The sequence below is a fragment of the Crotalus tigris genome, unplaced genomic scaffold (assembly GCF_016545835.1).
Source record: "Crotalus tigris isolate CLP2741 ecotype Arizona unplaced genomic scaffold, ASM1654583v1 scf7180000017782.1332974, whole genome shotgun sequence".
In the NCBI taxonomy this organism is placed as follows: Eukaryota; Metazoa; Chordata; class Lepidosauria; order Squamata; family Viperidae; genus Crotalus; species Crotalus tigris.
This window is the reverse complement of record NW_024096632.1, coordinates 867,635-880,580: the sequence shown is the minus strand read 5'-3', so window position 1 is coordinate 880,580 and position 12,946 is coordinate 867,635. Positions and strand designations below refer to the sequence as shown.

The 12,946-nt window shown below is 44.1% G+C and overlaps 1 protein-coding gene across 9 annotated transcripts in view; it reads left to right on the top strand.

The window, feature by feature from the left end:
* The window catches only part of GRIP1 (glutamate receptor interacting protein 1), a 562,796-nt gene that overhangs the window by 439,089 nt on the left and 110,761 nt on the right, over window positions 1-12,946 (top strand). For all 9 annotated transcript variants that reach the window (XM_039342266.1, XM_039342264.1, XM_039342261.1 and 6 more), the window contains one exon: window positions 4,141-4,327. In XM_039342266.1, the coding sequence (XP_039198200.1) occupies window positions 4,141-4,327 (187 nt within the window). The remainder of the gene's footprint in view (window positions 1-4,140; window positions 4,328-12,946) is intronic.

Below are 12,946 nucleotides of genomic sequence, written 5' to 3'. Positions count from 1 at the left end.
GGTTCTGTTATTCAAAACGTCACTTTCAATACAAAGCCCTGTCGTTTGGCCTCTCGTCGGGTCTTCACCAAGATCCTGGCTGTTCTCACGGCACACTTGAGGTTGATACCGGTACATATCCAGTGTTACCTGGACAACATCCTTATCCATTCATCCTTTATTCCGGCCGCCCAGTCGGACTCGGCCTTGACAATCAGGACTCTTCAGGACCACGGGTTCTCAGTGTACTTTCAAAAGAGTCAGATGGTTCCCTCAACCCGCCTTTTGCACCTGGGCGCAGTAATAGACACAGTCTCTTGTCAGGTGTACCTGTCAAGGGAACGTCAAGACAGCATCTGAGCCCTGGTCCTCAAGATCCGCAGGGAGTATGTAGTGACACTAGCTTTGCTCTCCCAACTGTTGGGAAAGTTGATATCATGCATAGCAATAGTACCCTGGACCAGACTACACTCCAGGAATCTTCAATGGTTCTTGCTCCCATTTCAGAGACTGGGCACCAGCTCCTCCAACCAAAAGGTAAGGGTTCCGCCTCAGGTCCTGCAATCCCTCTGTTGGTGGACCTCCCCAGCCATAGCCAGAGGGACATTGTTCAAGGAACCCGCTCGGATCATCCTGACCACAGACGCCAATCTCCAATCTCAGTTGGCTCAGGGCCGATGGTCCTGGTTAGACCTGAAGCACAACATCAGTTGGTTGGAGCTCAGGGCCATCCATCTGGCTCTCTGCCACTTCTGCAACAGGATTGCGAGGCAACATGTGCTGGTCCTCACAGACAATGTGGCGGTGAATGCCCATGTGAACCAGCAAGGGGGCACCTGTTCCAGGTCCCTCATGACCGAGGCCAGGTTGCTGGGTTCTTGGGCAGAAAGCAACCTCCTCTCCATCAGGGCCGAGCACATTTTGGGAGAGGCGAATCAGCAGGCGGACTTCCTCAGCAGGTCAACATTCAGAGTGGCGACCATTCAGAGTGGCGACTTCACCCAGGTCTCTTTACAGAGATTGCAGAGAGGTTTGGCCTTCTGCTCCTGGACCTCTTTGCTTCTTCGGAGAACACTCAACTCCCCAGATTTTTTTTTCCCAGTTCCCCTCTCCGGGGGCGGAGGGGACGGACTCCCTCCACAATCCATGGCCAAGGGGTCTATTGTATGCCTTTCCTCCTCTCCCTCTGATCCCTCCAGTTATCAGAAGAATACTGCAGGAGTGGGCAGAGGTAATACTCATTGCTCCACACTAGCTGAGATGACCATGGTTTTCAGACCTCGTGAGTCTTTCCACGGCTCCCCCGTGGAGAATTCCCTCAGGTCGCATAGTTCTAACTCAGGGAGCCCTACAACATCCAGAGCCTCAATGGCTCCAACTAGCCACCTGGCGCTTGAGCGCCGGACCCTGTCACGGGAGTCATACTCGTCAGGCATGATTGACATGATTCAGGCCTCCAGAAGGCCAACAACTAATCATATTTATGACTATACTTGGCGGAACTTCTGCCACTGGTATGAAGGACTCACTTGACTCTCTCAGAAGTGACCATCCCAAAGGTCTTGGACTATTTACTAGAAGGCATCAACAAGGGCTTAACGCCCAATACTATCCGCAGACAGGTGGCGGCTCTTTCCACGGTGCTCACCTGGGACAGATCGGAGTCATTGTCTCAGCACCCCATGGTCCGCTCTTTTCTTAAAGGAGTCACCAACAGCAAACTGCCCGTGGTTCATAGATATCTCTCCTGGGAGTTACCGCAGGTCCTACAGGCCCTTACTAAGTCACCCTTCGAACCCATTAAAACCTGTACTCTGCGGTCCTTGTCGCTCAAGGTCGCCTTCTTGATAGCCATTATCTCAGCTAGACACATCTCGGAGCTGGCGGCTCTATCTATTAGAGAGGACTTATGCATCTTTCATGGAGACAGGGTGGTCCTCAGGTTGGACCCCTCCTTTATCCCCAAGATCAACACTGTGTTTCACAGATCACAGGAGGTCATTCTGCCAAACTTTTGCCCTCACCTGTCTCATGACTTGGAATGGCAGTGGCACACACTGGACATCCGCAGGGCCCTACGCCATTATATCAAGCAGACGGCGGCCTTTCGTAGGTCAGAAGCCCTCTTCATCTCATTCCAACCTTCTTCTACGGGACAGAAGGTGTCTGCCTCCACCATAGGAAGGTGGATCAGGGCCTGCATATCGAGGGCATATTTGTCATTCTCCCTGTCAGTTCCAAGTCATGTGGTGGCACTTTCCACAAGCAGCGCTGCCACCTCTGCTGCATGGTCAACACAGGCATCCATAGAGGACATTTGTAGGGCAGTGACATGGTCCTCACCCTCTCCTTTTGTGAGGCATTACAAGCTGGACAAGTTTGCCTCTGCAGATGCCTCCTTTGGTTGGAGAGTGCTGCAACAAGTAGTGCCAGGATCTGGGACACAGGCCTCAACTGACTTTCTCCCATAGGGACAGGTGGCTTTGGTATGTCCCATTGGTGGATTCTCCATCCATCATGCTGGAGAAGGAGCGTTGGCTTACCTGAACGCCTCTTCTCAGTATGATGATGGAGAATCCACACCCACCCCTGTAAGGGTCCATTAGGTCCTGTGTTAGGGGGTTGTTTTGTCCTTTCTTGGGAGTCACCACGTCGGACTGTCATCAATAGCTTCACCTTCGTCGAGACTGGGTGGTCCCAGACCAGGATGGGGTGTGGCAACTTTGACTGACTTAGTCTGATTGGGCAGGAAGACAGAGTCAACCCATTGGTGGATTCTCCATCATCATGCTGAGAAGAGGCATTCAGGTAAGCCAATGCTCCTTCCCATATTTGAATCCCACCACTGGTCACATCTATATCTATACTGTATAGTACACTATAAATAAGATTTATTTGTAGTTGTAAATGAATTATTTTATGTCTACATTATTGTTCAGCTGCTCCCAATTCTTTGTGTACTAATGGACAGCAAAGTCTTTTTTGAGGTCATGTTTATGGGTTTGGAAATCTGCAAGCAGCCTCAGGAAGCAGTCTCGTAACAATCCAACAATTAAAGAAGCAGTCTTGGAGCAATCAATCTTCATAAAAGAATACCTTCTGGTACTTTTTTATTGCTGCTTTTTTGGTTTATGAGCTTCTCTCCTTAACTAAACATATAAAAATGGTAATCATTTTTATCTGCTAAGGAGAAACTTGACAATTTCTCTTGTAGAACCTTGTAGCTTTATATAATTATTTACAAATCTATTATTGTGGTTGTAGTTGTATCCAAAATAGACAATTATGGTAAATTTTCCATCAAGCTCCATCAAGATCACTAATGCACTTGCGATATATTTTAGAACAGAGCTGCACAACTTCTGGTCCATGGCCCATTAGGAACTGAGCCATGCTAGTGAGAAAGCTTCATCTACACATGCGTGGGATAGCACTCAAAACACATACCCCCTAGTCTATGGAATAATTGTTTTTTTACAGAACTGGTCCCTGGGTACCCAAAAGGTTGGGAAGCGCAGTTTTAAAAGGTTGAAGTACTTCCTAAACACATTTTGAGCAGAATGGTCTTGGTAGAGAAGTACAAGAAAATCTCCCTGCATGAGAAAAAAAAATCAACTTTTATGTCATTGCATGTAACCCAATGTTATTATTTTCACAAATATCTACTTTCCTTCTGTAATGTAGTCAGGCTTTTCTGTAATAATTATTTAGAAATAGGACAGTTAAAATTCAAATTTTAATAAGTCTAGCTTTTTAAAGAGAATCTGGGATATATTTGACTGAAGGATGTATACAGTTTGCGTTACCCTTTGTATTAAAAGTCTGGTAATAAAACATGTCAACTTTCTAGAAGCCGAGTATTTAAGAACCAGAGACTTGACTAGAGTAAAGACAGCCAATCCTCTGATTCTGTGACTGAAATAACTGACCTATGGGGTTTTAGATCATCTCTTTCACTTATACACTAATCCTAATATTCATTGCTCTTCCTAGGTTTAGCTAAGTACTACGGTATGTTGATCCTGAATTTTAACTATTCTAACTGAAAATAGTCACACTGACATTTTATTACAGTTTTTATATAGATAGTATTTGCATCAGAAAATGAATTCATTTGCTATCATTCTGAATATCACTATTTCTGTTTGATATATTTTGCAGTATCACTAGCCTCTAGCACTGTTGGCTTGGCAGGGCAAGTTGTCCACACGGAAACTACCGAAGTAGTGTTGACAGCTGATCCAATTGTAGGATTTGGAATACAACTCCAGGGCAGTGTGTTTGCTACAGAGACATTATCATCTCCACCTTTGATTTCCTATATAGAAGCTGGCAGTCCAGCAGAAAAGTGAGTTTCTTTGAAATGATTGGTAAGGTTATTAACCCTCTTTATTGCTTAGAACACCTTGGATCCCTGCCGTAGCTATTTTCGGGATTCAGATAATTTCTCAGGATTGTTCACAAAAAGTGTGAAACATACTGTCTTTCCTATTTTGATTTCAAAAGGTTTTTTAAAAAATGATCAGGCATGAGAAAAATCACAATTACTCTTTTCATTATCTAGATTACCATCTTTGACACACAATTGGATTTAAGAAAATTAGATAAGTTTTTCCTAATGGAATCTGTGAAGCTTAATTTAAAAATTTGCTATTTTAGATTAGCAGGAAAATATAAAGAGCCATGGTGGTACAGTGGTTAGAATGCAGTATTGCAAGCTAACTTTGCTCACAGCCAGGAATTTGATTCCGACTGGCTCAAGGTTGACTCAGCCTTCCATCCTTCTGAGGTTGGTAAAATGAGGATCCAGATTGTTGGAGGCAATATGCTGATGTTGTAAACCACTCAGAGAGTGCTGTAAAGCACTGTGCAGCAGAATATAAGTCTAAATGCTATTGCTATTGCTATTTCAGTTTCCCGGTTCAGTTATAACTGATATCTGATACTTTTATGCTATAAGACACCCAGAGTGGCTTTGAAATGAAATGAGTGGCAAATAAATTTAAATAATAGCTATTCAAGCTATTCTCCAAAGCGCCGGAAGGCAGGACAAGAAACAATGGATGGAAACTAATCAAGGAGAGAAGCAACCTAGAACTAAGGAGAAACTTCCTGACAGTTAGAACAATTAACTAGTGGAACAACCTGACTCCAGAAGCGGTGAATGCTCCAACACTGGAAGTCTTTAAGAAGAGACTGGACAGCCATTTGTCCGAAATGGTGCAGGGCAGTGGTGGCGAACCTATGGCACAGGTGCCAGAGGTGGCACTCAGAGCCCTCTTTGTGGGCACATGTGCCGTTGCCCCAGTCTTGCCTCTCCCTGTGACCCCCTCCTCACCAGCAGCCCTCCTGGAGAAGAGTCACCCCCGAGCGTGGCCCACGCGGAGTAGTGCAGCCAAGGACATGGCAGCCAGGCAGTGTAGACAAGACTCTGCCCTCATGCCCCATCGTGCACAGTTGATGCTGCGGGGCACGGGCAGAGGGCGTGGCTGCCATGGCACTACTGGACGATTTGCAGTGGGCCCTGGAGGCAATGAGTGGCCCTGCGGGCAAGTGGGATGGGGGCAAAGTGGGGGCGGGGAAGGGGGTGGAGCAGGGGCGGGGCTAGTTTTTGGGCACTTGGTCTCTAAAAGATTCGCCATCACTGGTGTAGGGTTTCCTGCCTGAGCAGGGGGTTGGACTCAATGACCTCCAAGGTCCCTTCCAACTTTTTTATTATTATTATTATTATTATTATTATTATTTGAGTGATTATGGAGGAAGAAACCAATGGTTGTACCAATAGTAATAAGAGCCCTTGGAGCAATACCCAAAGGGCTGCCTAGATACATGGAAATTTTGAACTTATTAGACCTGTATATTCTGACTTTGCAAAAAGCCACCCTATTCCAAACTGGCTATTATTCAGAGGCTATCTTAATAGCTCTTAGATCCTTAGTTAGGACTTGAACTGTTAAGTTTTTACCAGTCTCAGCCTGTGAATTGAATTGAAGATTAAACCTTAAATCAATAATAATAATAATTTGTAGCCCCCCAGTGAGGTACTACCTTGACATGGTTGTAGGGCTTGTGTGCTCTAACAAATATGAGAGCTATGCCAGAAGTTCAACCATACTGGACAGGTCTCATCAGAGGAGTCAGACAAAGAATGTGTCTCCCATTAAAAATATGGTGAGACATAAATTTCAGAAAACCATACTGGCTCAGATGTCACCTGGTATAACAAGGTCCACACTAGATGTTGGACTATGGTGAAAAATGGGCTACAGCAGGAGTCCCCAACCCCTGATCTGTGGACCAGTATCGGGCCGCAACATGCTAGCAACCAGTCCGCACAAACAAGGAAAGCCCCATCCACAGGATGCAGGCAGCACACAAAACCATGCCCCCTCTGGTCTGCCGAAAAACCTCTCTCCCTGTAACCAGTCCCTGGTGTCCAAAAGGTTGGGGACCTATGGGCTATAGGACTTAGGACTGTTAGCTGAGCAACCAGGGCTGGCAGCTGCTGGAAGAAAAGGTATTGACTTGTCACAAATATACTGTGATTGAAAACAAATAATTATCTGTTATTACAGATCAAGTGCAACAAGAAGTGGATATTTGAAACAAATGACCAGTTCTGGAAAGAACAACATCCAGAATTAGAAAAAAGAGAACAAAGGCTAGCAGATCAAAATTGAATTGTAATTTGAAGTAAAGTATTCACAGAAGCAGAACTGGAAGAACTGCAAAGGTTTAGCCAGGGCAAAGATATCAAAGCCTTGCCAGAAGTAACTCAGAATGTAGAGGCAAATCAGGGGGAGTTGGCAGTAGATAAATCCAGCAGAGATATACAACTGTTTTCATTAGGAAACCAGGCACCCTTGCCTCTGCCTCAGGAAGAACAAAGCCCTCTTACTAAAGAAGTAAAATAATTGAAATAAAGAATAACTGAGCATCTAGAACAGCACAAAAGCATCAGAATAAGGCTGCCTGCATTGAATCTTGTTCCAAAGAAACAGCTAGCACAAATTTTAAAAGATGCAAACACTGCAATATCAAGTATAAGCACCAACTCACTGCAAGAAACAAACCAATTAGTATATAGCACAGCTGCAATTATAACTGAATACCTGGGATGCAAAATCAATAGAGAAGAAAAAAAACCCAAACTGCACCACAAAAATGGAAGATTAGACTGGGAAATAAGATCAACAAGTTGAGATCAGATGAAAGCAAGCTAGAACAGATGAAGAAAAAAAGCTGAAGAACAAAAAGATCAAAGAATATCTAACCAAGAAATACCACTTAGAAATAAGGAAGACCAAGGAAGCACTGGAAATAATAAAGGAGCAAATAACAACTATAGCCAAGAAGATCAGCAGAACCCCCAATTTCAATCCAATCAGAAACGTTTCTACCAATCTATCAATGGAGAAACTGCAGTGAATCAGTCAGTACCTGACAAGGAAGAAACAGTGCAGTTCTGAGTGCAGGTATGGGATAACCCAAAGAAGTACAGCAAGGATGCAGCTTGGTTAAAAGAGGTGGATAAGAATAAAAAAGAAGTTGAAAGTTAAAAGAAATGTTGTTCGACCATCGATTTTGATGAAGACCTTGACATCTTGTGGGTTATGGGCCATCAACAATGTGTCCGTAGGTGGCTAATAGGACCGATGTTAGCACGGAATGTTCTGCCACATACTGAACAAAGAAATGTAGACACTATTACTTCAGCATTTGCAGCTCTGGCTTTGCAGAGTGCTCTTGTGCCAAGATAGTCCTTCTGTGTTCATATGTCTGGCAACCCTGGTACACCAAGGTGCGCCATGTCGGTCGATCATGCGCCAGAAGTTCCCAAGAGATGGTGTTAATATCCAGGGACTTAAGAGAAGCTTTCAACGTGTCTTTGTATCGCTTCTTTTGTCCCCCATGCGATCGCTTTCCTTGAGACAGCTCACCATAGAAGAGCTGTTTAGGGATGTGATGATCTGGCATCCTTACAACATGGCCTGCCCAGCGCATCTGGGCTTTTATCAACAGAGTGTAAACTGATGATAGGCCTGCTCTGGAGAGGACATATGTGTCTGGTATCTTATCCTGCCACCGGATCCTCAGAATTCTATGAAGGCAAGTCATGTGGAAGTAGTTCAGTTGCCTAACATGCCTCCTGTACACTGTCCAGGTCTCACTAGCATACAATAGGGTAGTTAGCACTGCTGCCTGGTAAACTTTAAGCTTGGTAGCAAGACTTATTCCATGGCGGTCCCACACATTAGTCCGCAACCTGCCAAATGCAGAACTTGCCTTGGCAATTCTACAGTTGACCTTGATGTCAATTGTCACTGCACGGGAGAGGGTACTACCAAGATACATAAATTGGTCCACTGCTTGCAGCTTTTGTCCCTTTACTGTGATGGTAGGCTCTTGATATTGGGCTTTTGGAGCTGGCTGGTACATCACTTCAGTTTTCTTCGTGTTGATGAACAGGCCAAAGTTGTCATAAGTGGCTGTGAATTTGTCCATGCTGGCTTGCATTTCCTGCTCTGATCTTGCATTAAGGGCACAGTCATCAGCAAAGAGGAGATCTCGTAGCACAGTCTCCTTTACCTTGGTGACAGCCTGAAGTCTTTGCAGGTTGAACAGTTTCCCATCAGTTCTGTACCTCAGATTAACTCCCACTGAGCTGTTCTGAAAGGCGTCTGACAGCATGGCTGAGAACATCATGCTGAACAGGGTTGGTGCCAGCACGCAGCCTTGCTTAACCCCATTAGTAACAGGGAAGGCCTCTGAGGCTCCACCATTACTCAGAACACGAGCCGCCATGCCATCATGGAATTGTCGTACCATCAGAATAAACCTGTCAGGGCACCCAAACTTTGACATAATGCGCCATAGTCCTTCACGACTAACTGTATCAAAAGCCTTGGTGAGATCCATGAAGGTGGTGTATAGTTCACGATTCTGCTCCTGACATTTCTCCTGGAGCTGTCGAGCTGCAAATATCATGTCCACTGTGCCACGCTCTTTGCGGAAACCACACTGTGTCTCAGGTAGTATACCCTGTTCCAGATGGTCAATCAGGCGATTTAGCAATACTCGTGCAAAGATCTTGCCTGCAACAGAGAGAAGTGATATTCCTCTATAATTATTGCAGACTTGTCGATTTCCTTTCCTCTTGTAGAGGTGCACGATCTACCACGCTCATCAGAATGACCCGTCATCAACTGCAAAGAAAAATGCTTTTATAAACACTCGCAGGATTGTACAGAGCAAGCTCCGCAAGATGCAGGACTCCTGGCTGAGTGCCAAAGCAGATGAAATCCAGAAGTTTGCTGATAGAAACGATGCCAAACGATTCTATGAAGCCCTTAGATCCCTGTATGGACCTCAGCCCTTAGGAAGCTCTCCTTTACTGGATTCGAGTGGTGCAACTTTTATCACTGAGAAGACCCTGATTTTACAGCATTGGGCCGAGTATTTCCACTCTGTGCTGAACCGCCCATCCACCATCAGTAATGAGGCGATTGACAGGATACCCCAGGTAGATATGAACTACAGCCTAGATGCCCTACCATCAGAGGCTGAAACCTCACAGGCCATCAGTCAATGTTCCAGTGGTAAGGCACCAGGATCTGACGCAATCCCAGTGGAAGTCTATAAGGCTGGCGGTGCTGTGCTTGTTGAAAAACTTACCCAGTTGTTTCGATCTTTCCACCTAAGCAGAGGAACAAAAGATGAAAATCAGTTGACAAAATGTTTTTGGAAAACTGCAAGAGAAGGAAGACCAACTTGACTGTAGCATGGATTGACTACAAAAAGGCATTCAGATTGCTGCTACATGAATGGATAATCAAGTGCCTAGAAATAACAGGAGTCAGTAGGAACATCAGAAGCTTTGTGCAAAGATCGATGACACGATTGCAGGTCAGTGGTGAGAAACTGGGAGAGGTTAATATCAAGAGAGAAATATTCCAAGGAGATTCTCTATCACCACCACCATTTGTCATTGCACTGTTTCCTCTATCAACAATACTGAATAACTCAGACCATGGCCATCAAACATCAAAAATATTTGCCAGACTATCCCACCTCCTTTACATGGACAATCTGAAGCTGTATGGAAAATCTCCCATCTGAAAGAGAATCGCTGCTCAATACTTTCTGTATATATAGCCAAGATGTTGCAATGAAGTTTGAATTAGACAAATGTGCCACACTCACTATCAAACAAGGAAAAATAGTGAAAACTGAAGGAATCAAGATGCTCCATGCAAATAACATTAAGAGTTTGGATGAAGATGATTACTACTGTAGTGGGGCTGGCTGAAAGGCTTTGTGGGAGCCTTGCTGGAGAGAGACAAGTGGGACGCTCGGACAGCTGCGGCCAATTTGGGCACGGCGGGCATGGATTGGGCAGAAGGAAAGAAAAAGGGAAGGAGAAAGGGGGATGGGGTGTTTGTTGTTGCTGGGGGAGAGAACAGGTGAAACCGGAGAGGAGTTTGGGGTTCTTTTATGTGATTCTGTTCTTGGAAATAAAGGGAAGGAGAGAGAGAGTGAGAAAATGGAGTTTTATCGCTTTCCTTCACAGGGGATATCCCGAGCGAAGGGAGGAGTGAGAGTGAGAAGAGAGAAAGCTTTCTGGGGTTTTTTTAGACTTAGGTTTTAACTAGAAAGGAAGGGGGGAAATTCAGCTTAGAGAGACTACGAGTGCCAGCAGAAGAGGAGGAGAGGCTGGTTGCTACTGCCTCGGAGACCAGAGGCCATTCGAACTGTGATCATTATCACCTGTGCAAGCTATAGACCTTGCGGGGAGTTGCCCTCGCGGGGCAAACTGTTGCTGCAGAGTGCTGACTATCTTTGCCTGTGTTTTCCAATGCTGCCAGGAGCCAGAGGGCTTTCCCCTCCCTGTTCTTCCAAGTGGTTGCTACAAGCTATTGACTATTATTGCCACAACTGCCAGGGGGTTGATAAACATTGCCACACACTGACTGCCATGGCTGGGAGTTGGTCTGCTTGTTCCTGTGAACCTCTTTGATGATGAGAACCTGCCACCCCTTCACTCCGTGTGAGCTCCCACTGAAAAAAAGGACATTCAGTTGGAGCCCCAAGAGCACGGCTGTTGAGCGCAGCTAAAGGGGGGGCTAGGAGGGTCTGGGCTTTGGCAGCCTCTGAGGGGGTAACGCTACACTACAAATATTGGTCATCCTTCAAGCTGATAGCATCAAGCATAATGAAATCAAGAAAAAGATTAGAGGTGAATACATCAAGAGAGTGAAGAAGATATTAAAGTCCAAACTCAATGGAGGAAATACCATCAAGGCAATCAACACTTGGGAAATTCCAGTCATTAGATACACAGCTGGAATAGTTGGCTGGACTCAAGCAGAACTAAAAGCAATGGATAGAAAGATCAGAAAAATAATGACTATGAATCACGCTGTACATCTTTGCAGCAATACTGACAGACTCTACCTGCCAAGGCAAATAGGTAAGCATGAAATATTGCAAGTACATCAGTTGGTTGAAGAAGAAGAAATGTCTTTGGAAGAATATCTAAAGGACAATAAAGAAGATGCACTGGAATTAGTATGCCAGGAAGGCTTACTAACTACTAGAAAAACCAAACTGGCTTACAAGAAAGACCAAATGAAGAACAGAATGGAAGTATGGGAAGACAAAGCACAACATGGCCAATACATTAAAAAAAAAAAAAATTAGGGAAAGCAGATAATAAGACCTGGCAATGGCTAAGAGCAGGAAAGTTGAAGAAAGAGGATGAGGGACTAATTCTGGTTGCACAAGAACAAGCTTTAAGGACAAATGCATAAAAGCCAGAATTGAGAAGACAGCAACAGACACTAAGTGCCACCTATACAAAGAAGCTGAAGAAACAGTGCACCACCTGGTAAGCTGCTACAAGAAGGTCACATAGTGACATAACAAAGTAGCAAAATGATACATTGGAAGATCTGCAAAAAATATCATTTGCCAGCAAGCAAGAACTGATGGGACCATAAAATACAGATAGTCATAGAAAATGAAGAAGTTAAATTGCTCCAGGACTTTAGAATTCAAACAGATAGGGACATAACACCCAAGACTTAACAATTGTCAATAAGAAAGACAAAAAAGTCTGGATAGTGGACATGGCAGTACCTGGAGACAGCAGAATAGAAGAGAAAGAACTGGAGAAGATAACAAAATACAAAGACCTACAAATAGAAATAGAACAACTGTGGCAAAGGCAAGCAAGGGTAGTGCCAATAGTAAGAGGTGCCTTTGGTGCAATCCCAAAACAACTGGAGCACCATGTGCTCCATTGGCATTGTCATTGACAAATTCACCATCAGTCAATTGCAAAAGGCGGCCTTACTAGGAACAGCTTCCATCCTGTGACGGTATCTGTAATACCATCAAACATCTACATCTGCCTATCCCAGGTCCTTGGTAAGGACTAGATAGACAAAAAATGCCAAACCCAGTCTGAACATCTGGCTGGCTATGCAATGAACAACAATAATAATATCAAGTTTTTAAATATCAGAGCTTGGAATTTTTAGTTTTGGGAGATGTTTTGAGTCATTAAAGCAATAATACTGTTTTTCTCTAAGAAAACAGTTGTGCATACACATTCATACAAAGTCAGGAATAGTTTTTAAAGTAGCTACACAACCCTTGCAAACATACATCTGTTTTAATAATTCCAAGTGAAGAACATTTTTTAACCTCCTGAACATTGCAACCCCCCCTTTTTAACTTAAATTGAAAAACACAAAGAACCCTCATTATCACCACTGCTTTTTAAACTATGTTAATATTTTATATTAAAACCATGCTGATCTTAAACACAGGATAATATAGTTCCCTTGGAACAAAATTAGATAAAATTGTAAATTTTGGGACATGATAAATGAGCAATCTTTTAGTGCAGAACATTTAATTTTGTTATCTTTCATAAGAATTGAATTAAGTTTATTGTTTTTCC